We start from the raw sequence: 25,761 nt of genomic DNA, 5'->3' as shown, positions 1-25,761 counted from the left end.
ATAGAAAAGAGAAAATCACAATTGGAAATTAAATCACTTAAATAAGCCAGTACACAGATTAAAAAAAAACAAAAAAAAATTATGTGAAAGTTATGATAACCACAATCAACAGCAAAAGGATGAACATGAAGATGTAAAAGAGGACATCAAAATCATAAAATATGGGGGAGGATAGTAAGAAAATGTAGATTTTTTCCCCCTAGAATGTGTTTGAGCCAATATGACTACCAGTCTAAGGCAAGTAGATATAGGAAGGGGTTAACATAGTTTATAAACAGGGTAACCACAAATCAAAAACATACCACAGATTTACAAAAACCAAAAAGAAGAGAACATAAGCATAATACAAAGAAAATCATCAAGCTACAAAAGTAAAAACAAAAAGAAAAAGAAAGGGATAAAGAAGAAATATGAAATCAATGGGAAAACAAGGTTTAAAATAGCAATAAATACATATCTATCAAGAAGTACCTTAAAACTCAATGTACTCAATGCTGCAATCAAAAGACACAGAGTGGCAGATTGGATAAAAAAAACAAGAGCCTATGATATGCTGCCTACAAGAGACTCACTTTAGGGCAAAGGACACAATAGGTTGAAAGTGAGGGGGTAGAAAAAGATATTTCATGCAAACCAAAATGACAAGAAAGTGGGAGTCACAATACTTACACTAAATAGAATGTAAAAGCCATAAAGAAACATAAAGAAGGACATATATAATGATAAAAGGACCACTACAAGGAGAGGATTTTACACTCATCAACATATATGTACCTAATACAGGATCACCCAAATACATAAAACAAATACTAACAGACATAAAGGGGGAAATTGACAGGAATACAATAATAGCAGGAGACTTTAACACCCCAGTCACATCAATGGACAGATCTTCCAGACAGAGAAACAATAAGGCAACAGAGATAATAGATGATACAATAGAACAGTTAGACTTAATTGATATTTTCAGGACATGACATCCAAAAAAAACAAGTGCACATGTAACATTCTCAAGGATTGATCGCATATTAGGGCCAAAACAAGCCTCAACAAATTTAAGAGTATAGAAATTATCTCAAGCATCTTTTCTGACTACAATGGCATGAAACTAGAAATTAACCACAGAAAAAGAAATGAGAATAAAATGATTACATAGAGACTAAACAACATGCTACTAAAAAACCAATGGGTCAATGATGACATCAAAGATGAAATTTAAACAAAATACTTACATAGTACTACCATATGACCCAGCAATCTCACTACTGGACATATTCCCAAAGAAAACCATAATTCAAACAGACACATGCACCCCAATGATCACTGCAACACTATTTACAATAGCCAGGACATGGAAGCAACCTAAATGACCATCAACAGAGGAATGGATAAAGAAGATGTGGTACATATATACAATGGACTATTACTCAGCCATGAAAAGGAACGAAACTGGATAATTTGTAGACATGTGGATGGACCTAGAGTAGAGTAAGTCAGAAGGAGAAAAACAAATATTGTATATTAACACACATATGTGGAATCTAGAAAAATGGTATAGATGATCTTATTTGCAAAGCAGAAATAGAGACACGGACATAGAGAACAAATGTATGGATACCAAGGGGGAAAGAGGGGGTTGGGGGGAATTGGGAGATTGGGATTGACATATATACACTATTGATACAATGTATAAAATAGATAACAAGGGCTTCCCTGGTGGCGCAGTGGTTGAGAGTCCGCCTGCCGATGCAGGGGATATGGGTTCGTGCCCCGGTCTGGGAAGATCCCACATGCCGCGGAGAGGCTGGGCCCGTGAGCCATGGCCACTGGGCCTGTGCGTCCGGAGCCTGTGCTCCGCAATGGGGGAGGCCACAACAGTGAGAGGCCCGCGTACAGCAAAAAAAAAAAAAAAAAAAAAAAAAAGATAACAAATGAGAACCTACTGTATAGCTCAGGGAACTCTACTCAATGCTCTGTGGTGACCTAAAGGGGAAGGAAATCCAAAAAAGAGGGGATATATGTATAGCTGATTCACTTTGTTATATAGTAGAAACTAATACAACATTGTACAGCAACTACACTCCAATAAAAATTAATTTAAAAATAAATAAAACATTAAAAAAATACCTTGAGACAAATGATGATGAAAACACAACCAGATACAGCAAAAGCAGTTATCAGAGGGAAGTTCATAGAGATACAGGCCTTCCTCAGAAAACAAGAAAAATCTCAAATAAACAACCTAACATACCACTTAAAAGAATTAGAACAAACAAAATCTAGAGTCAGCAGAAGAAAGGAAATAATAAAGATCAGAGAGGAAATAAACAAAACAGAGATTTAAAAAAATAGAAAAATTAATAAAACCAGGAGCTGACTCTTTGAAAGGATAAACAAGACTGACAAACCTCTGGCCAGGCTCACCAAGAAGAAAAGAGAGAGAATACAAATAAACAAAATAAGAAATGAAAAAGGAGACATAAAAACTGATACCACAGAAATACAAAAAACCATAAGGGAATACTATGAACAATTATATGCCAACAAATTCGAAGACCTAGAAGAAATGAACATTCTTCTAGAAACATACAGCTCACTAAGACTGAAAGAAGAAATAGATGATTTGAACAGACCAGTCACTAGAACTGAAATAGAATCTGGAATTTAAAAACTCCCTACAAACAAAAGTCCAGAACCAGATGGCTTCACAGGTGAATTCTACCAAACATACAGAGAAGAACTTATACCGATCCTTCTCAAACTCTTCCAAAAAGCTAAAGAGGAAGGAACACTCTGAAGGACATTCTATGAAGCCACCATCACCCCGATACCAAAACAAGACAACAACACCATGAAAAAAGAAAATTACAGGCCAATATCTTGATGAATATAGATGCAAAAATTCTCAACAAAATATTAGCAAATCAAATCCAACCACACATAAAAAAGATCATAAACCACGACCAAGTGGGATTCATCCCAAGTTCACAAGGATGGTTCAACATACGCAAATCAATGTAATATACCACATAAACAAAAGAAAGGACAAAAACCGCATGATCGCATCAATAGATACAGAAAAAGCATTTGACAAAATTCAACATCCATTCATGATAAACATTCTTACCAAAGTGGGTATAGAGGTAACATATCTCAAAATAGTAAAAGCTATTCATGACAAACCCACAGCCAATATAAAATGAAATGGTGAAAAGTTGAAAGACTTCTTGCTAAAATCTGGAACAAGACAAGGATGCCACTCTCACCACTTCTCTTCAACATAGTATTAGAAGTCCTAGCAACAGCAATCAGACAAGAAAAAGAAATAAAAGGTATCCAAATTGGAAGAGAAGAGGTAAAATTGTCATCATATGCAGATATGATTCTATATATAGAAAACGCTAAAGACCCCACACAAAAACTACTAGAACTGATAAACGAATTCAGAGAGATATCAGAATATAAGATTAACATACAGAAATCAGTTGCATTTCTTTATGCCAACAATGAAATATCAGAAAGGGAATGTAACAAAACAATACCTTTTAAAATCACAACCCCAAAAATAAATACTTAAGAATAAACCTCACCAAGGATGTGAAAGACTTATATTCTGAGAAGTATAAAACATTAATAAAGGAAACTGAAGGTGATTCAAAGAAATGGAAAGCAATCAACAGATTTAATGTGATCCCTATCAAATTACCCATGACCTTTTTCACAGAACTAGAACAAATAATCCTAAAATTCATATGAAACCATAAAAGACCCAGAATTGCCAAAGCAATACTGAAAAAAACGAACAAAGCTCGAAGCACAACCATCCTAGACCTCAGGCAATACTACAAAGCCACGGTAATCAAAACAGTATGATATTGGCACAAAAACAGACATATGGAACAATGGAACAGAATAGACAGCCCAGAAATAAACCCACACACCTACAGGCAATTAATCTTCAACCAAGGAGTCAAGAATATACAATAGGAAAAAGTCTCTTCAGCAAGGGGTGTTGGGAAAGTTGGATGGCTGAATGTAAACAATGAAGTTAGAACATGCCCTTACACCATACACAAAATGGCTTAAATTCTTAAACTTAAGACATGACACCATAAAACTCTTAGAAGAAAGCATAGGCAAACATTCTCTGATGTAAATGGTACAAATGTTTTCTTAGGTCAATCTCCCAAGGCAATAGAAATAAAAACAAAAATAAACAAATGAGATGTAATCAAACTAACAAGCTTTTGCACAACAAAGTAAGCCATAAACAAAACAAAGAGACAACTTACAGAATGGGAGAAAATATTTGCAAACGATGTGACTGACACGGGCTTAATTTCCAAAATATACAAACAGCCCATACAACTCAACAACAAAAAGGCAAACCCAATTGAAAAATGGGGAGAAGACCTAAAGAGACCTTTCTCCACAGAAGATATACAGATGGCCAATAGGCACATGAAAAGATGCTCAACATCACTAAATATTAGAGAAATGCAAATCAAAACTACAATGAGGTACCACCTCACATCAGTCAGAATGCCCATCATTAAAAAATCTACAAGTAACAAATGCTGGAGAGGGTGTGGAGAAAAGGGAACCCTCCTACACTGTTGGTGGGAATGTAATTTGGTGCAGCCACTTTGGAAAACATTATGGAGGATCCTCAGAAAACTAAAAATAGAACTACCATATGATCCAGCAATCCCACTCCTGGCATATATTCTGACAAAACTCTAGGTCAAAAAGATATATGCAAGCCTATGTTCATAGCAGCACTATTCACAATAGCCAAGACATGGAAACAACCTAAATGTCATTGACAGATGAATGGATAAAGAAGATGTGGTACAGGGACTTCCCTGGTGGTCCAGTGGTTAAGAATCCACCTTCCAATGAAGGGGACACAGGTTCAATCCCTGGTCGGGGAACTAAGATCCCACATGCTGCAAAGCACTCTAGAGCCTGCACACCACAACTAAGACCCGACGCAGCCTAATAAGTAAATATTAAAAAAAAAAGATGTGGTACATATATACAATGGAATACTGCTCAGCCATAGAAAAGAATGAAATAATGACATTTGCAGCAACATGGATGCAACTAGGGATTATCATACTAAGTGAAGTATATAAGAAAGAGAAAGACAAATATCATATGATATCACTTATATGTGGAATCTAAAATATGACATAAATGAACCTATCTATGAAACAGAAACAGAACCAGGGACATAGAGAATTGACTGGTGGTTGCCAAGTGGGGAGAGGGTTGGATTGGGAGTTTGGATTAGCAGATGCAAACTGATATATATAGAATGGATAAACAACAAGGTCCTACTGTATAGAACAGAGAACTATATTCAATATCTTGGGATAAACCATAATGAAAAAGAATATGAAAAAGAATGTGTATATATATATATATATATATATATATGTATGTATAACTGAATCACTTTGCTGTACAGCAGTAATAACACAGCATTGTAATTCGACTAAACTTCAATTAAAAATAAATTTAAAAAATAAAATTTGCAATTGGGACATGAATTTTGTCAGAGCAAATTTCGGTGGCCTAGTGGGGACTGATGCTAATTCCACTTTACTCCTGGAGGAATGTGGCACCATGACGAACTAAAGAGATATGCCTTGAAAGGGAGAGACATGCATCCCTCTGAGAAGAAGAAATAAAGTGAGCATAGATATAAAAAATGTTTAGAGGTAGGAAGTGTGAAGATGAGGGAGTTCACAGATAGCCTCAAACATCTGAGAGAGACAGGAAGAAGGCAACTTATTTGCTGAGATAGAGAAGAGGGTATGAGGGATGGGGGTGTAAGGGGAACATAAAATATCTGGAGATAACCACTTTGAGGAATGGGGGAGAGAGTTAATCAAGGACACTTAAATAGGGAATATCAAGCAAGGGTTTAGCTGAAATGTAAAGCTCTACATTTGTAAAGAGCTAATCAACATAGAATTTTTTCAGCTCTCAGTTGTCTTGGTAAACGAAGGAAGAAGCCATGGCCATATTGATGCAAGACTGGTGGTTTGAAAAGCAGGTAGATGGATCTGAATTTCAAGGGATGATGATCTAGCCAGTCTAGAAAACCTAAGAGTCTTTCTATACCTACATTCAAAATGAGCTTATCATCGCTCTGCTGGACACAGTTCTTCTAGATCTTTCATTCCCTGTCTTAGTGAATGGTTCTACAGCCTCTCTGATACAAGGTCATTCTTGACCCAATCTCTCTCTTGTCCCTTCACATTAAACCCTATCTATTCCATTTCCTTCATAGCACACCTATACTTTGACTCCTCTGTACCTCTATACCTTTGCACAGGTTGCTCCTTCTACAAGGAACAATTGGACCCTTTTTTCATATCATTCCCAGTCATCTTTAACATCCCTCCTTCCTGGAGGCCTTCATTCACATTCCCTTTCCCTCCAGTCTGGATTAGGGGCCCTTCAGAGCAAAGCATGCTAGGTATACCCTTCCAAAGCGCTTAAAACTTTATTGTAATGGTCTATTCTCTTCCGTATATCCACAAGACTAAGTCCCTTGAAGGCAAGGTTATATCTTTATTTTGAGCACCTAATACCTAGCACAGGATGGTGAATTAATGAATAATTATAAAAGAAAGCACTAAACAGAAAAATAAAAGGATAACTTCTGAGAATGAGTCTGCTATTGATTAAAATGACAGGAAGAGATCCCCAAAGTATCTCAGTGATGTAGGAGAAATGATATTCATTGATAATTATCATGGATTAAATCATCATGTCTTCTAATCTTAAGTCCATTAAAACATCTTCATGGAAATATCATCCAAGTTGTCATTTCAGAATGCTAGGACTACATCTCCTGCCCAGCAGTAGCTACAAGCTGCCCAATTGAAAGAGAAACCTCACCTTCAGCTACAATAGCTTCAGTGATTGCATGAGTTAAAAAAAAAACAGTGAGATAAAAAAATGCTTCTTGGTCTCTGGAGCCCTGGGGGAAGGTATTCCCCACTTGTCTTGTGAGATATAAAAATAACACGTTGGTTTCATAGCAATGATTTAGTAACTTCTATAAAGAAAATAATTTTAGGACATTTGCTATTTGAGTTTAAAGAAATAAACATCTCAGAATCTTACTTCAACAGATGACTCATCAGTTTGTTAAGAAAAACATTCAAAAAGAAAAGAAATCTAGATATGACCCATGAGTGTTCATGTAATAACACCATCTTTGCTCAAATAAGTAATGCATGCCCTAAGTCCTCCCAAGCTCGGCATGTGATTCCAATTCTATACACATTCCTCTAAGAATGATATTTAAGCTGATTTATGTCATGTGAATTTCAAAGCAAGTTGTTCCTTAAGTAATTAATAAATTCTTCTCCACATTAATACAGTCTTGTGATACCTTAACCAATGGTAGAATATCTAGACATTCAATACTTCTTTATTATTAGCAAAATATTGCCATTGTTCTAAAATAATTAACCAACCAAGCAAATCACTTGAGCAAAATCCTTATCCTTTCTAACAGTTCCTCATCTATAAAATGAGGATAATAATTCTTGCTATCCAGGATTGTCATAAAGATTACAGCTAATATATATGTGTACACAAAGCAACAATCACTGTGCTTAGCACACAATCTGCTAATCATTAGAAGTTTTTTTATTTTCTAAAAGATTTTTTAAATCTAATTTAATGTTCCTCGTAAAGATATATGCAATTTTCTTCATTTTTCTGAAAATACAGATGACATACAGAAATATGGATTATTCATAGACATATTCACACACACATGCATTTGGTATGTTCCTGAAGTATATATTTTTCTGTGAACTTATTTTGGGTCATCCACTTTGCTCCTCCATGTACAGACTTGTCCCGGATTCAGCTAAGTTAAGCATTCATATGATTAATTTCACAAATGAATAAAAAAGGAAATATCTGTTCCTTTGAAGCTAGAAATGTGCTGTAAAGAAGTTATTCTCACAGGATTATATTTAGTTGGAATCAGATCTAGCACAAATAAATGGCGATATTTTGTTACATATATTCTACTTCTCAGACAGTTTTTAATTCATTCCTCCTATAAACCACTCAGGATTATTTTACTCTCAAAATAGATATAATATTTATTTTATTCTAAGGATCACAAAAATGTAACTATGAGCTGATATTTTTTATTTTAAATATTAATTATCAAAACATTCCAGTATAATTTCCTTTGCTTACTTTCCACATGTAAGTGGAAAACAGTAATTTTTGAATCAAAATTTTATTATCCAAATAGATGCTGTGGGGGCTTCCCTGGTGGTGCAGTGGTTGAGAGTCCGCCTGCCGATGCAGGGGACACAGGTTCGTGCCCCGGTCCGGGAAGATCCCACATGCTGTGGAGCGGCTGGGTCCGTGAGCCATGGCCGCTGAGCCTGCATGTCCGGAGCCTGTGCTCCCCAACGGGAGAGGCCACAACAGTGAGAGGCCCGCGTACCACAAGAAAAAAAAAAAAAAAGATACTGTGCAGAAAAGAGTATAGCAGGCCTAACACTGCTATCCTTAGACAAGTTGGCTTGTAAGGTAAGCCCCTGGCTGACACCTGGGAACTTAGATTTCAAAAAAGTTCTAACTATTCCCTTACTGATAAGAGTGGGTTGCTATGCCTAAATTACTTGTACAACCAATATGGCTTATGCCAAATACCTGCTTTCCTTCTGGGAATATGGAATTGTGGCATGCGCTATGCAGCAGGTGCCTATGTGACCAGCTCCAATTAGACCTAATAAGGTTCTCTGGTCAAAAACATTTCACATATGTTGTAACAATTCATTGCTGGAGGAATGAAGTCCTATTATGACTCCACTGGGAGAGGACTCTTAGAAACTTGCTCCTGGTTTCCTCCAGATTTTGCCCCACATGCCTTTTTCTTTTGATGATTTTGTTTTGCATACTTTCACCATAAAGCTGTGAGTACAACTGTATACTAAGTCCTATTAGTTCTCCTAGAAAGTCAAAAAATCTTAGGGTGACTTGGGGTCTCCCAACATAGATGGCATAAAATGTCTTTAATCAAAATGTCTTCTAGTTTCTCCCATTTTTATATTGCCTTTTGTTATTTTCCTTAGGTACACCATTTAGGAATACAGAGAAATTGACTGAAGAGAGATAAATAATTATAAAAACTTTGCCATCCAACTTCCTAATTATAAACCCCCCAAAATTTGGTTTTCTCCAAGATTACAGTCAATTTTTTTTATACAGTCCATTTTAAAAATATAAATTTTAGATTATTTGCAATAGATTATAACCACTTAGAACATTTGAAAATCATTACCAGGTTACTGATAATTTTAGTAATTTTCACTTTCTCTAAAGGTAAATTGACTTACCTTTAGAGAATAGATAATCCCAATCGTTTCAGTTTCAAAATGGAATATATTAATCAGTCCAAAGACGTCTTTTTTTTAGTCTTGAGAAGCATAAACATGTTAAACATGCATTCATCCCATAGTATGTCTTAAAATCAAAATTTACTTAAGTGAGAATTCTGAACTCTTTAAATTGTTCTCAAATATTTCCCAACATTATTTCTAGTGGTACAGAACTTACATTTTTTTGCAGTGTGGGCATTTTGCCAGAGTGTTGAACCTCAGTTCCATCCACTGTAAAACAAATAAGAAGAGAGGTTGAAAACAAAAACTGAAAACTATCCAATCTGATAAGATGTTTCTTTTAGTTCAAATGTCCTCAGGGATCACAGCAGAAGACATCAACATTTTTATAGTTATATGAGCTTTTTCCCTCCAACACATCTCCCCCTCCCTTAAAATAAAGGTTGGGATTCCCCTCTGAAACAGTTCCCATGATTTTTTCAAGGTTCTGATGCAATCTATGTTTGCTTTACAATGAAAACTGGATGTAATGTTGAAATTCAGGTCATTTCATTCACCTTTATGTTTCAGTCCACTGCCAGAAAATAAAAACATATTTCATGTACCTTCAATGTAGTTTTTCCTCTAAATATTGATGATTAGCTTTTTAAATAATGAGTATTTAGACTCATTACTAAAAATGCAACTATTCTATTTATGTAGAAAATGCACAAAGTAAATAAACTAAACAAATTAGATGCAGGTAGAATTAATGTCAGGAAGCTGTTTTCTGTTCTATAGTTGCTTATTCTATGTAACAAAATACAGTCCTTCTACAGACAACTTTCTTTCAATTTTCTTCCCTGTAATGTAGGTAATAAAATGGGTTACCTTCCTCACAGTATTGTTATTCAGATGCTTGAAACAGCTTACTGGTAGTAAAGTCTTTGAAAGGAGGTACAATATACATTTAAAGTAAAACTTAAAAATTAAAAAAAAAATAAAGTAACTATTTACCACAAAAAAAAATATTTCAAAATACTTTCCTCACCTTCCATCATTTGCTTTTCTATATATCTTCTTGTAAAGTGTATATTTCTTTTGTATAATTCCGTTAAGTACATTAGCAGTTTTATCATCAAAATAACTTTTCTTTCACTAAAATTAATTTTTGCTTAGGATTCCAGGTCACTCAGTTTTCTTCATAACTCTCAAGTTCTAGGTATAGTAGGGCTTCAATAAGTTATGCATATTCAAATGTTTTCAACATAATAGAGGAAAACTTTCAGAAAGTATCTGATACTTGACTATTTTTTCTTTTTAATTTTTTAATGACTAGCTTTTACAAAAGAACAAATAAATCTGAGTTTGTTTGGACTACTTTTTCTTCATTTTTATTTCAAACCTCCTGAAAGTTACTTAACCTTGAAATAATCTCTCTCAGTCACAGTAGGAATATAGAGTCCCAAGGTAAACTAGAAATGAAACTTTACATGAATGTTCACTCTTTTCACAATGATTATTTTTCAATATCTGAGAATGCCAAACAAAGGCTACATTTTTTTTCGAGCAGCCTTAACTCTTTCTTTTATTATTTATTTTATAACAAGTTAATTTATTCTTAATAGTAAAAATGCTTAATGTGCTAAACAGATTTACATAGATTTCTACAGAAATTGGCATAGAACATTAAGAAGTGAAGAATACAGAAATCTTACTAAGTACTTTTTCATGTTTTTGAAATTAGTTTTAGGATAGTTGTTGAACTTGTAATGTCATTTCAAATTTTATTTATAAATAACAAACAAGTTTTTCATTGTTAAGAGAAGCAAAGTGGCTGAGGAAGCAATTATGAAACACTTAAGAGAAGAGTAACTCAAAATCCAAGCTTGAAGGCTAACACACTGGCACAGAAAATCTAGAATTTTAGATGACCAACCTATGGGAGATTATTTAGTCCAATTTTATCATTTTAGCACAGATTATATATGATAAATTCAATTATTACTAACAAACAACTAAGACTCTATTGTATGATTAGTAAGTTATACAGCCAGCAACCTAACACATCTGGTTTTGTTGTTATCTATAAGTACTCATTTAAATGCAGCAAACTAAGAATAGAAAAATATTTATTATTAGAAATGTTTGTCATAATCTATTTGAATGAATGCAAATACCTGTGCTTTTGAAAGGATTTACTACTATTCTCTTATCTAAAATGCAGCCTCTTCACTCTTAAAAATTTACTGCCAAACCTTGAAGTGTCAATAGAAAAAAAATCTAATTTTTCCTGTTTTTTAATTGGATAAATTTGATATGTAACACTGTACAAATTTAATGTATATAGTCTATTCTTTGATATATATATATATATATATATATATATATATATATATATATATATCTTGTAACATGGTTGCCACTGTAGTGATATTTATCAATTACATAATTATAGTACCATATTATTGTCTCTATTCATTATTCTGTGCATTAGATCTCTGTGACTTATTTATTGTTACAAGTTTGTACTATCAATCTTATCCTCCACCTCCCATTCTCTGGTAGCCACCATTTTTCTGTTTTTCACAGGTTTGATTTTTTTCTATTCTAGATATAAGGGGTATCATACAGTACTCGTCTTTCTCTGACTGAGTCATCTCGCTTAGTAAATGTGCTCAAGGTCCCTCTATGTTGTCACAAATGGCAGAATATCCTCCTTTCCCACGGCTGAATAATATTCCATTGTGCATATATGTACCACATCTTTTTTATCCATTTATCCATTGTGGACATTTGCACTGTTTCCATATTTTGGTTATTGTGAAAAATAGATAGATATTTTCTATCAGAACGATTAAAAGCAACTTCTCTAAAACCCAATTATTTTTAGTAGAGGTCTTCCAATATTTGGCTTATTTCTAACCATTCTGTATAACAGATAAACTTAGTTTCCCCGAGGTATATTTTTAAATTGATTTTAGAAGGCATGTAAAAAAGGTATACTGCTAAGACTAGTCATTTGATAATACCCTACTAGGTTTTGTTTTTTAATGGATACAATAGGCAACTGGTGTGATTATTTTAAAGTATGTTCAAGTTAAAACTGCTGCCACTCTCTGCTAAGCCGCCAAACCATAGAACCCTATGAACTAGTGAAGAAAATCTTAACCTGTCTGAAGGTACTACACTGGCCCACTTCAGGGCAAAGTTTGGGCCATCATCTATGATTCAGGCACATATTGTAGATTTTATTGGAAAATGTCAACCCTACACAGAATGTGGACCTGCCTTTCAACAGCAACAGTGAATACATGTCTCACATAGATGCAATATTAAACTCTCTGCTGTTCAGTTGTTTTAAGAAGCTTCTTTACATTCATGGAGGACTAGCTTGCATTACCTTTATTCTTCTGGAAAGTTCTTTTATTTTTATTTTTATTTATTTATTTATTTATTGAGGTACACAGGACTCTCACTGTTGTGGCCTCTCCCGTTGCGGAGCACAGGCTCCGGACGTGCTGGCTCAGCGGCCATGGCTCACGGGCCTAGCCGCTCCGTGACATGTGGGATCTTCCCGGACCGGGGCATGAACCCGTGTCCCCTGCATCGGCAGGCAGACTCTCAACAACTGTGCTACCAGGGAAGCCTCTGGAAAATTATTTTCTAAACAATATCTCCTAAAACATTGGTCTGGCTAGACAATCCCCTCAAAATTGTTTGCACATACTATATAAAACTTCCTCTTGGACGTTAACATTATTTATTTATCATAAGAAATTAAGTTTAATTAATTTAATTATAATAATTAAGTTAATTGTTATTTAATCATTTAACAACATTTAATTATTATTATTTTAACATATTACATAATAAAAGTGCTAAAGAATATAACTATAAAAATTCTGCTTTTTTTTTTTTTTTTTTTTGGTGATATGCAGGCCTCTCACTGCTGTGGCCTCTCCCGTTGTGGAGCACAGGCTCCAGACGCACAGGCTCAGCGGCCATGGCTCACAGGCCCAGCTGCTCCACGGCATGTAGGATCTTCCCTGACCGGGGCACGGACCCGTGTCCCCTGCATCGGCAGGCGGACTCTCAACCACTGCGCCACCAGGGAAGCCCTCTGCTTGATTTTTTTATCCTAGCAATTCCCAATGATCCTGGAACTCTTTACTGGCATAACACTTATTATTATCCTATAAAATGAGTGTTCTAATGAATACACTTTGGAAAACACAAATCTAGCTTTTCTCAACATTATCCATGGTTCCAGCCAGGCTGTTAAATGAATACTGTGAAGTGAATTCCTAGTAAATTTAATTTTAGCATTAGAACAGTGATATTATATTACATTGTATTATGTTATTATAAATGAAGAATATTGTTGAGGACACAGTCCATTATAGTGTTGTTTTATCTTAATCCATGGGAAAAATTCTCTCTTAGGTCTCAGTATTCCAGTAAAAGCTCCTATGTGAACTTTTATGAAAACTTCACAAATATCTTAAAATACAGCAGTCCCCAACCTTTCTGGCACTGGTTTCGTGGAAGACAATTTTTCCATGGACCGGGGGAGGGAGGAAAGGGATGGTTTCGGTATGATTCAAGCACATTATATTTATTGTGCATTTTGTTTCTATTATCATTACATTGTAATATATAATGGAATAATTATACAACTCACCATAATGCAGAATCAGTGGAAGCCTTGAGCTTGTTTTCCTGCAAATAGATGGTCCCATCGGGGGGTGATGGGAGACAGTGACACCGGAAGTGTGTTGCTTCTGTCTAGTCTACTCTGTAATCTCGTTTTGGTTGCTGTCACTGCAGAAAACCCTGCTTCACAAAGACAGGATGTTGGAAATAGAAGCAGGTTTTTCAGTGCTTTTGTGGCAATCTCAGGATATTCCACCTTGTCTTTAATCCAGAACATATGGAGATTTGAAGTTGTCTCAAACATACTTTTAAGGCCACCATCTTCTTCATCCTCAAGCAGTTGATCCTCTTGTAGCACGGACAAAATTGATTCACCTGGTTTATTCACAAATGGGTCGCAGATCCATTCCTTCCCAATTCAGGGTTCTTTTCTGGTTGGGAAGTAATACTCAAACTCTTTTGATCATTTTGAGATAGGTGATCATGAACCAGCTGGGAAAAAAAGGCCCTGGCTCAGTCTTTTTCAAAATTTCTGCTAATGTTTGAAACATGACAAAAACCCCAATGTTCACTCGTCGTCCCCATAATTCCAGTTTGGCTTTAGTAGAGGTATGAATGTAGCCACTTTGTCTGCCGACTTGAACACAGTTGTCGTTCTCCCCTGAAGTGACAGATCGAGTTCGTTGAGCAGGTTGAATATGTCACACAAGTAAGCAAGTTTTGCAACCCATTCTGTGTCACTGAAATGTGCGGCCAGTGGTGACTTTTTCTAAAAGAAATCTCTGGAGTGGCTCTCGTAACTCAGAAACTCTGGCCAGTGATCTACCTTTAGAAAGCCATCTCACTTCTGTGTATAACAAAAGATGTGTGTGCTCTGTGTCCATCTCCTCACAGAGCCACACAAACAGATGTGAGTTAAGAGCATGTACTTTAATGTGGTTGATAATTTTAATCACATCCTGCAAAACGTTGTTAAATTCAGGTGACATTTTTCAGCTAGCCAGCATTTCTCTATGGATGACACAGTGTGTAGACTCACATTCAGAAGCGACCTCCTTGACCAGAGTAGTGAAACCAGAAAGCCGTCCAGTCACGGCAGCTGCTCTGTCTGCATATCCCGACACAAAATGACCAATTCAGTTTTCCTGATATGTAATCATCCAAAGACTTGAATAGTTCTACGGCTGTGGTGTTGATTGGCAACAAAATTGCACATAACATATACTCATGCACATCCTCCTGAAAAATATATCACACAAAAGTGAGCATTGTTGCCTTGCTGTCAACATCAGTAGACTCATCAACCTGGATTGCATACCACGGTGACTCATTAATTCTCTCTGACAATTGTGCCTCAATATCCTCTGCTAATTCATCTAGTTATGGTATTAGCAGAAAGAGGAACACGTATCACCTTCTGAATTGCAGCCTCTCCTAAAAGTTCACGACAAACGTCCTTATCAGCAGGCAGGATCAATTCTTCCCCAATAAGAAAGGGCTTCTTAGCTTTATCAATGCAGGTAACCACTAAATGATGCTCTCTATGCAGACACATTTGATGAAGTGGTGGCCTTCAATAATTGCTTCTGTTCTTCATGTTCACATTTTTTTTCTTTTGAAAAACTCCAAAGACTTGTCTTTTAATGCAGGGTGCTTGGTCTCCATGTGGCGAAGCAGTTTTGAAGGTTTCATGGCTTCAATGGCTAGCCGGTCGCCACATATTATACAAAGCAGACTTGCAGAATGTGAATCACCTGTGGCAATGAACCTATAATTTAAGTAGGACTCTTGGTATTTTCTTTTAAATGCAGCTTTCTTTTTGTTGGCAGTCTTAGTCTTTGCTGTCTAATCATTGGGTCTCTCCCCCTTTTCAAAGAAGCTCTCCAGCAACGTTTTTTTTTTTACTCATTTTGGCTAGGGTTAGCTTGTGGGTTTACCATAACTGTGACTGAGACAAGTGCACAGTGTGGGAAAGAGGCGCAGATGGAAGTGGTAGACAAAATAATGGGATGGCCATGAATGGACTAAAATAAGTGTCAGATTCTGACTTAAAGCCTGCCATTAGATGCAGCTGTACAACTGAAGTACATCAACTTGCTTGCCACTATAATGCCTGCCAGCAGATGCAGCTTAATTGTCACTTGCCACTCACGGATAGGGTTTTGATATGAGTCTGCAAGCAATTGATTTATTATGGTCTCTGTGCAGTCAATCTTCTCTGCTAATGATAACCTGTATTTGCAGCCACTCTCCAGCGCTAGCGTCGCTGCCTTAGCTCCACCTCAGATCATCAGGCATTAGATTCTCATAAGGAACGTGCAACCCAGATCCCTCGCGTGTGCATTTTATAGTAGGGTTTGCACTCCTATGAGAATCTAATGCTGCTGCTGATCTGACAGGATGCAGAGCTCAGGCAGTAATGCAAGCAATGGGGAGCAGCTGTAAATACAGATGAAGCTTCTCTCGCTCGCCTGCTGCTCACCTCCTGCGGTACGGCCCAGTTTCTAACAGGCCACAGACGACTATCAGTCTGTGACCCGGGAGTTGGGGACCCTTGTTGTAATAGATTATGTTTTCGTCTTTTCATTAACCATAGAAGGCTCATAGCTAACATTCAGTAAAATTTTAACAACGGCTCAGGAATAAATACTATGCATACTTATACACTTATGCGTGACTTCATCGTATTTCTGTCCTATTTTTCATTCTCCCTGACCATTTCATATTTTATTTGTCAATGCTATTGGACTTTGTAACTTTTCTCAATTGCTTTTGGGCCTTGTAAGCCAAGGCTGAAACAAAGTATGGAATAAATAGATGAATTATCCTATTAGTTAAAAACTTGAAGGGCAAAGAATACTAGAAAGGATATAAGATTACTTGGATCTGCATAATAACAATATAAGGTGAAGTTCTCAAGTCAAAATTAAGAGTTTCCAGGTCTGTTTATTTTTTGTAACACTCAGTATCTCTCATTAGTCTGAAATTCTCCAAGGTAATAGCCAACCTAAAGGTATGTACTCTGTTCTAGTCACCAAAAACTTTGTTTTCTGGGAATTTTGAAATAATCTTTAAATACCATATGTTAATCCAAAACACCCTTTCCTGTCAAAGACTTAAAGTTTTAAAATCATAATTACTATGTTAATATGATTCAGGTGCCTGCACTGAATATTAAGTAAGAAGAAGCTTACTTTTAGAAGTTCATTTCTGACTTGCAAATTACTTTAGTAATTTTCTTCTGTGGAGAAAATATCTAAATGCATAAATTTTAATAAAAGCCATGTCACACACATCTATCTAACCTCTCAACTTGGATCATTCTCTAGAATTCACTTCCAGATGATTTCAAAAAGTTAAATATAAACCTTTGTAACAGTTGTCTTTAATTTTACTTTCTTCCTCATTCCCTTATCTACACTAATATCAGTATAGCCAACTCTTTCTCAAATTCTTTATGCTACTCATGACCATCATGATCACTTTTCTGAATAATAAAACCTAAATATCTGGTCTTGTGTTTCTTCAGGCTTGCCCATATGCAGTCTATTATAGACATAGCATCTATACACACAAAATTAATTATAAAGCTCTGCTTTAGCTTTGCATTACTCTTAGGATAATGTCACTTCCTCTAGGCTAGATGCTCCCATATGTACACTAAGAACACTCTGTATTTCTCTGCTTTAGCTTAACTAGATTTCATATAATTCTTGTTTTAATTGTCTTTCTCCTATTAGACTGGAAAAATCCCACAAGGGCAGGGACTTCCTGTTTCCCCAGCATGTAGCCCAGTGTCTGGTACACACTCAATATATATTTTTTGAAAAAATGAAATCGGCTCACTTATAATGTATCTTATAAGGACTATCCATGCCAAGGATTTGGAATATAAAACAAACTGGGCAAAAATGCAAATGCAAGGTAATTGTGGAAGAGAACTCACTGAAGTAAGCTGAAAAAATCTATTTTGAAGAGTTTTAAATGGTATTTCAAACTGAATATGCTTGCATATAAGAGAGAAAAGGAGAGTAGATATATTTTATTTATATTTAAATTAGTCAATTCATTCATATATATCAATACTTACAGAGGGAGTAATCCTATAGTAAATCAATAGTGATTTCTTTTTCTTTTTTTAACATCTAAATATTTTCCTTTTATTTATTTATTTATTTTTAAACATCTTTATTCAAGTATAATTGCTTTACAATGGTGTGTTAGCTTCTGCCTTATAACAAAGTGAATTAGCTATACATATACATATATCCCCATACCTCCTCCATCTTGTGTCTCCCTCCCACCCTCCCTATTCGACCCCTCTAGGTGGTCACAAAGCACTGAGCTAATCTCCCCATCCTATGTGGCTGCTTCCCATTAGCTATCTATTTTACATTTGGTAGTGTATGTATGTCCATGCCACTCTCTTTGTCCCAGCTTACCCTTCCCACTCCCTGTGTCCTCAAGTCCACTCTCTACATCTGTGTCTTTCTTCCTGTCCTGGCCCTAGGTTCTTCACAATCAAATTTTTTTTTTTAGAGTCTATATATATGTGTTAGCATACGGTATTTGTTCCTATCTTTCTGACTTACTTCACTCTGTATGACAGACTCTAGGTCCATCTACCTCACTACAAATAACTCAATTTCGTTTCTTTTTATGGCTGAGTAATATTCCACTGTATATATGTGCCACATCTTCTTTATCCATTCATCTGGACATTTAGGTTGCCTCCATGTCCTGGCTATTGTAAATAGTGCTGCAATGAACACTGTGGTACATAACTCTTTTTGAATTATACTTTTCTCAGGGTATATGCCCAGTAGTGGAATTGCTGGGTCATATGGTAGTTCTATTTTCAGTTTTTTAAGGAACCTCTATACTGTTCTCCATAGTGGCTGTATCAATTTACATTCTCACCAACAGTGCAACACCCTCTCCAGCATTTATTGTTTGTAGGTTTTTTTTGATTGTTTTTGGGTTTTTTTTGCAGTATGCATGCCTGTCACTGTTGTGGCCTCTCCCGTTGCAGAGCACATGCTCCAGATGCACAGGCCCAGTGGCCATGGCTCACGGGCCTAACCACTCAGTGGCATGTGGGATCTTCCCAGACCGGGGCATGAACCCGTGTCCCCTGCATCAGCAGGTGGACTCTCAACCACTGTGCCACCAGGTAAGCCCAAGTTCGGGGTCTTTTGTGTTTCCATACAAATTGTGAAAGTTTTTGTTCTAGTTCTGTGAAAAATGCATACAGAACTAGATGCAAATGCATGCATAATGATTACTGACATTGAGCATCCTATCATGTGTTTGTTGGCCATCTGTATGTCTTCTTTGGAGAAATGTCTGTTTAGGTCTTCTGCCCATTTTTGGACTGGGTTGTTTGTTTTTTTTGATATTGAGTTGCATGAGCTGCTTGTAAATTTGGGGGATTAATCCTTTTTCAGTTGCTCCATTTGTAAATATTTTTCCCATTCTGAGGGTTGTCTTTTCATCTTGTTTATGTTTTCCTTTGCTGTGCAAAAGCATTTAAGTTTCATTTGTTTATTTTTGTTTTTATTTCAATTTCTCTAAGAGGTAGGTCAAAAAGGACCTTGCTGTGATTTATGTCATAGAGTGTTCTGCCTGTGTTTTCCTGTAAGAGTTTTACAGTGTCTGGCCTTACATTTAGGTCTTTAATCCATTATGAGTTTATTTTTGTGAATGTTGTTAAGGAGTGTTCTAATTTCATTCTCTTACATGTACCTGTCCAGTTTTCCCAGCACCACATATTGAAGACGCTATCTTTTCTCCATCGTATATTCTTGTCTCCTTATCAAAGATAAGATGACCATATGTGCGTGGGTTTCTCTCTGGGTTATCTATCCTGTTCCATTTTGTGCCAGTACCATACTGTCTTGATTACTGTAGCTTCATTATAGTCTGAAGTCCAGGAGCCTGATTCCTCCAGCTCCATGTTTTTTCTCAAGTTTGCTTTGGCTGTTCGGGGTCTATTTTTGTGTGTGTGTGTGTGTGTGGTATGCAGGCCTTTCACTATTGTGGCCTCTCCCATCGTGGAGCACAGGCTCTGGATGTGCAGGCTCAGTGGCCATGGCTCACGGGCCTAGCCACTCCGTGGCATGTGGGATCTTCCCAGACCGGGGCACGAATCCGTGTCCCCTGCATTGGCAGGTGGATTCTCAACCACTGTGCCACCAGGTAAGCCCAAGTTCGGGGTCTTTTGTGTTTCCATACAAATTGTGAAAGTTTTTGTTCTAGTTCTGTGAAAAATGCATACAGGTCTTTTGTCTCCTTAGGTAAGTTTATTCCTAGGTATTTTATTCTTCTTTCATCACTTTAAATACGTCCTGCCAGAAACTTGTGGCTTGCAGAGTTTCTGCTGAGAGATCAGCTGTTAACCTTATGGGATTCCCTTGCATGTCATTTGTTGTTTTTCCTCTGCTGCTTTTAATATTTTTTGTTTGTATTTAATTTTTGATAGCTTGATTAATATTTGTCTTGGCATGTTTCTCCTTAGATTTATCCTGTATGGCACTCTCTGCACTTCCTAAACTTGATTGACTACTTCATTTCCCATATTAGGGAAGTTTTCAACTATAATCTCTTCAAATATTTTCTCAGTCCCTTTCTTTTTCTCTTCTTTTTCTGGGACCCCTATAATTCAAATGTTGGTGCATTTAATGTTGTCCCAGAGGTCTCTGAGACTGTCCTCAATTATTTTCATTATTTTTTTCTTTATTCTGCTCTGCAGTAGTTATTTCCACTATTTTATCTTCCAGGTCACTTATCCGTTCTTCTGCCTCAGTTTCTTGTATTTTCTCCATTCTATTTCGAAGATTTTGGATCATCTTTACTATCTTTATTCTGAATTCTTTTTCAGGTAGACTACCTATTTCATCTTCATTTGTTTGGTCTGGTGGGTTTTTACCTTGCCCCTTTATCTGCTCTGTGTTTCTCTGTCTTCTCATTTTGCTTAACTTACTGTGTTTGGGGTCTCCTTTTTGCAGGCTGCAGTTTCGTAGTTCCCATTGCTTTTGGTGTCGGCCTCCAGTGGCTAAGGTTGGTTCAGTGGGTTGTGTAGGCTTCCTGGTGGAGGGGACTAGTGCCTGTGTTCTGGTGGATGAGGCTGGATCTTGCCTTTCTGGTGGCAGGACCACATCCAGTGGTGTGTTTTGGGGTGTCTGTGACCTTATTATGATTTTAGGCAGGCTCTCTGCTAATGGGTGGGGTTTTGTTCCTGTCTTGCTAGTTGTTCGGCATAGGACGTCCAGCACTGTAGCTTGCTGGTTGTTGAGTGCAGCTGGGTCTTAGCATTGAGATGGAGATCTCTGGGAGAGCTCTCGCCATTTGATATTACATGGAACCAGAAGGCCTCTGGTGGACCAATGTCCTCAACTTGGCTCTCCCACCTCAGAGACACAGTCCTGACACCCAGCCGGTGCACCAAGACCCTGTCAGCCACAAGGCCAGCTTCCACTGTCACAAACTTTGGACAAATGTCTTTACTACTGCTCTCAGCAATCTTGTGAAGATGCAATTATTCTCCCCATTTTCAGATGAGGAAACCAGAATTTGGCAAAGTTACATAACTTGCCCAGCATCACATAGTCAGGCTTTAGTACGGCCAGGACCCAAATCCAAACCTAATTCTCAATAGTGATTTTTTAAAAGAAATTTTTAAAAAAGAAATATTTTCACTATCCCCACCTAATATATCCCCTAATTGATGTACTTGGTCACTGACTTAATCAATAAAATATAAATGCAAGGAAGATTTATCTTATCCTAGTAGATCAGCAAAATCATAGAAATTCTGGTTAAATGTAATAAATTGGACAAATGCATGCATTTCTATTTCCTTTCCAAAACCTGATTAAAATGACAGTAAATTGTATTTACAAATGTGTAATACCATAAGGACAAATAGAATCCGAAAAGAAATGACCTTGAATGTTCAGACAATGGAAAGCTGATGGAGACTTGGTAACAAACTGAAAGGGATCCTGAAACTTGATTGCCTAAAGAGAGGTATCCAATGAAAAGCAGGCTGATTCAACTGAAGAACTACAAAATAGTTCAGACCTTGGGACTCCAAGGTGCTTTCAAAGATGGGAGTTAGGGGTAGTGATAAAAACAGGAGTATCAGTTCTAGACTCTTCCCTCCATATCACAAAACAAAAAATCCCTCCCTCCCCAACACATGCAAGAGAAGAGTGATTTATTCTCTCAGAGAAATTGAGCTAGAAGGACTGTGAACTTAAGAACACCAGGCACAGCAGAAGGCAAGAATAAAACACCATTCTAAAAACAAAGGAGTTAAATAAGTCTACAGTCTGAACAGTAGATGAGACCTTCATCCCTGTTATCCTTTCTTAGCTCCTAGAATGCTGTCTCCCAGATATACCTCTTACAAGAGGTCAGAGGATTACTCCCCAGAGAAACCTGCCCTAAAAAAAAAAAAAAAAAAAAAGACTTATTGATACTAATAGTTGGCAGTTCTTCAAGAAAAGAGAAAAAGGAGAAGAGGAAGAAGAAAGATGAGGAGGAGGAGGAGAGAGAAGAGAAAGGAAGAGGGAGGGAGGGAAGGAAGGAAGGAGTAACAGCTTAGCCCCTGCTGCATACTTAGAGATTCCAATCAGTAACTTGCTCTCATATATAAGTGAGCTTCTCATTAAAACCTCTATCAGAAAAGAAAAACAAATAGAAACAATGGAGAGAAAATAGAGACAAGGCATAAAGAAGAATAATACCTCAGAAAACATAATTAATAGCTTCAGAAAGATGCCATAAAGAAGATAATGTGATTTAGAAAAAAGAAAAATTAATCAGAGAACACAGGAGAACTCTTAGAAATTAAAAATTAATTTAGATCATCTGAAATTTAAAATTTTAATTAAGTTTAGAAGATATAGTTGAGGAAATTTCCCTGTAAGTAAAAGAAAAAGCCAAAACTGAAAAATATGTTAAAAAAAATGAGAGAGAAAGAGAGAGAGTGTGTATGTCAATTCAGGTGATCTAATCTCAGGGGTTGTAGAAAGATGGAAGAAAGAAAATGGAGTGGATCATAAAAGTAGCCAGATAATGAGGTCAAAAAGATCCTGAGTAGCCAGACAATGAAGTCAAAAAGATCCTCCCTAAGGCACATTCTAATACTATTTCAGAACCTTGGAGAAATGAAAGAGGAAAATAAGAGAAAATAAAGAGAGAAAAATAGGTCACATGGAAAGGGTTAGGAGCCACAACAGCAGTTGATCTTCCCATCAACAGTGGAACAAAGCCCTCAAATTTCTGAGGAAAGAATTGGCAACCTATAATTTTACATCTGGACAAATTATAACATGAAAGTAGGGTTAGATTAAAACCTGTTTAAGAAGTAAAAGGGTTCAAATTTATTTCTCTGCATCTTTTCTCAGAAGCTAAGAGAGGATGTGCTCCAACAAAATAAAGTAATAAGCCAAGAACTGTAAGGATGGCAGAGGACCCAATACAGGAAAGAGGTAATAGGAAGTCCTAAGATAAGGTGAAGGGAAGTCACAGGATGACAGCTGTGTAGGAGGAAGTCTAAATAATAGATTCCTTGACCCATTTGACTATATTGACAGGAATTTTGTAGTTCTATGAAAGAACATGAGAAGAACTAGTGATTTGTACATAAAAAATTAAAACAAATCTAAAAGAGGGAGGGACAATTATTAACAAATCCAAGAAATATTTAAGAGCCATACAGGAGAGAAATGTAATATATTACTTGGCTCAGCTGTGAACGCAATTTACCTAATCATAAAAAATGTAAAGACTAATTATTAATCATATAAAATATTATAACTCTACTGGGAGTATGGAAGTGGAGAAAGGACTATGAGAGCAGGCAGGGTGGTAAGAGTGCTAAATCTTCAACCTGCGTTTTACAAAGTAATAGGTAATATCTAAAACTGCTTAATCAAAAAGAAATAAAATAAGCAAACAATTTAAACACATGGGAGAACATACCAGAAGAGCAGCTGAAAGAGTCAAAAGTATTTGGGGGATGAAAATTGGGGTTGTGTTAGGTAAAGAGATGACGACCATTTTCCCTTTAAGCTTTACAGTCCTATTTGACATGTGAAATTATTATACATGAATTACCTTATCAAAAATAAAAATTAGAAGGGAAAAAGAGCAAACAGTCTACCCTTTCTTAAGCTTATTCATCCCTTAGTGACAGCAGGTCTTGTTTATAAACCACTGCAACCTCAGCTCTCCCCATGCCTATACTCTGGAAGGTTCCTTTAGTAGTTAGGTTCTAAGGAAAATCTTTTGTCTCCTTTGGAGGCTAAATAACAAAAGAAAACCTGTTTTTATTCTTCCTGATGAGGTAAGTCATTACGAAATTAACATTTTAAAATCAAGCTTAGGGTTAAAGTTAAAAGTAGTAAAACAAGAACTCCTATAACTTTTGTTCATGTCAAACTACTTATACTTTATTTTTATTCAATAATTTATCTAATTGTTCATGTCAAACTACTTATACTTTATTTTTTATCCAATAATTTATCTAATTATGGATACCACAGTTAATTCCTATTATTCCAAGTTTCATATATAAAAATCAGAAAAAAATTTGATACATTATAATGAGAATATATCTTGAATCCAGAACCATGAAACAAGGCCACTGCATGAGAGTGTGCATTTTGCACTCTGCTGAGGAGATGGGGGTAGGAGGTAGATTCAGTTGCTCACTAAGCCAGGATACCCATGTTGCTCTGCCTGGAGCACAGCATTCTTGTTTGTTATTAGCCTACCCAGAGAGGCCCTTTTTGCAAATGAATCAGTCAGGGGATGCACCTTATATGTAACTCACAAGCAATGTAGTGCATCCTAGTTGTGGCTCTGATTAACTGTCTTTCTAAAAAAGGCTCTATTTTAATCTTTTGATCAATTTGCACTTAGACAAAACTATAAGACTATGAGCAGTGGTCAAATCTGTGTGATCAAGACCTACATTTACAGATTGATGTCCCTGTCACAAATGTCTTGTTACGTACCAAGAACGTGTTTCCACAGTGCCCACACACCACTCTTGTACCTTCTGGTTGGACTGGCAATGCAGGTTGAGCTGGCTGTTCTTCAGAAATAAGCATTACTGGGCCAAGGTTAATTATGCGTCTACTGTGGAAACAGAAAGGAAACAACTTCATTATACCACAAATGGACTGAGAGCAAAACCTACACTATGGGGCCAAAAACATGGAATATACCATTGAAAATAGGTTATACTTGTTTTATAAATTAAGTGAATTAAATGTCAGCCTTTAGAGCCAAAATCACAGAAAACAGCAACAGTCAATATTTCAAAAGCAAAAAAATTAGTTGGAATTGGACCGAATCAAATCATCTTAGGAACCATTTAACTACTGTTTCCAAGTTCTTGTAAATTCAAATCTATCATTCCTTATCTTACCCTATCTAGGAAGACAACTTGAGTAAAAGACTAAATAAGTTAAAATAGTGTACATTAACAGATATATGTGTGCCATTAATGTACCAAAGTGCTGAGTCACAACCAAATTTCTCTGGGTAGGCTGGTACTCCTTAATGTCTGTTTAATTTGAGTTGGACAGAAAGGACCATGGTAGGCTCCTTTCCTTTCTGTTTCCCAGGATACCATCAGATGGGTTTGCAAATGATTCACATAATGGTCAAAAAGACAGAAAACACAGAAACAAAACACAGTTAAGGTTTTGATATA

At 36.4% G+C, this 25,761-nt stretch overlaps 1 protein-coding gene across 1 annotated transcript in view; it reads right to left on the bottom strand.

Moving 5' to 3' along the window:
* Positions 1 to 25,761, bottom strand: part of PIP4P2 (phosphatidylinositol-4,5-bisphosphate 4-phosphatase 2) — an 82,864-nt gene that overhangs the window by 14,688 nt on the left and 42,415 nt on the right. The window contains exons 4-5 of the mRNA XM_082601151.1: positions 25,058 to 25,181; positions 9,613 to 9,665 (exon numbers count right to left, since the gene is read on the bottom strand). Of these exons, the coding sequence (XP_082457277.1) occupies positions 9,613 to 9,665; positions 25,058 to 25,181 (177 nt within the window). The remainder of the gene's footprint in view (positions 1 to 9,612; positions 9,666 to 25,057; positions 25,182 to 25,761) is intronic.

The sequence above is a fragment of the Mesoplodon mirus genome (genome assembly GCF_964341445.2).
Source record: "Mesoplodon mirus genome assembly, chromosome: 16".
NCBI classification, from domain to species: domain Eukaryota; kingdom Metazoa; phylum Chordata; class Mammalia; order Artiodactyla; family Ziphiidae; genus Mesoplodon; species Mesoplodon mirus.
Note: the sequence above shows the minus strand (reverse complement) of the source record. Positions and strands in the feature narration are given on the sequence as shown.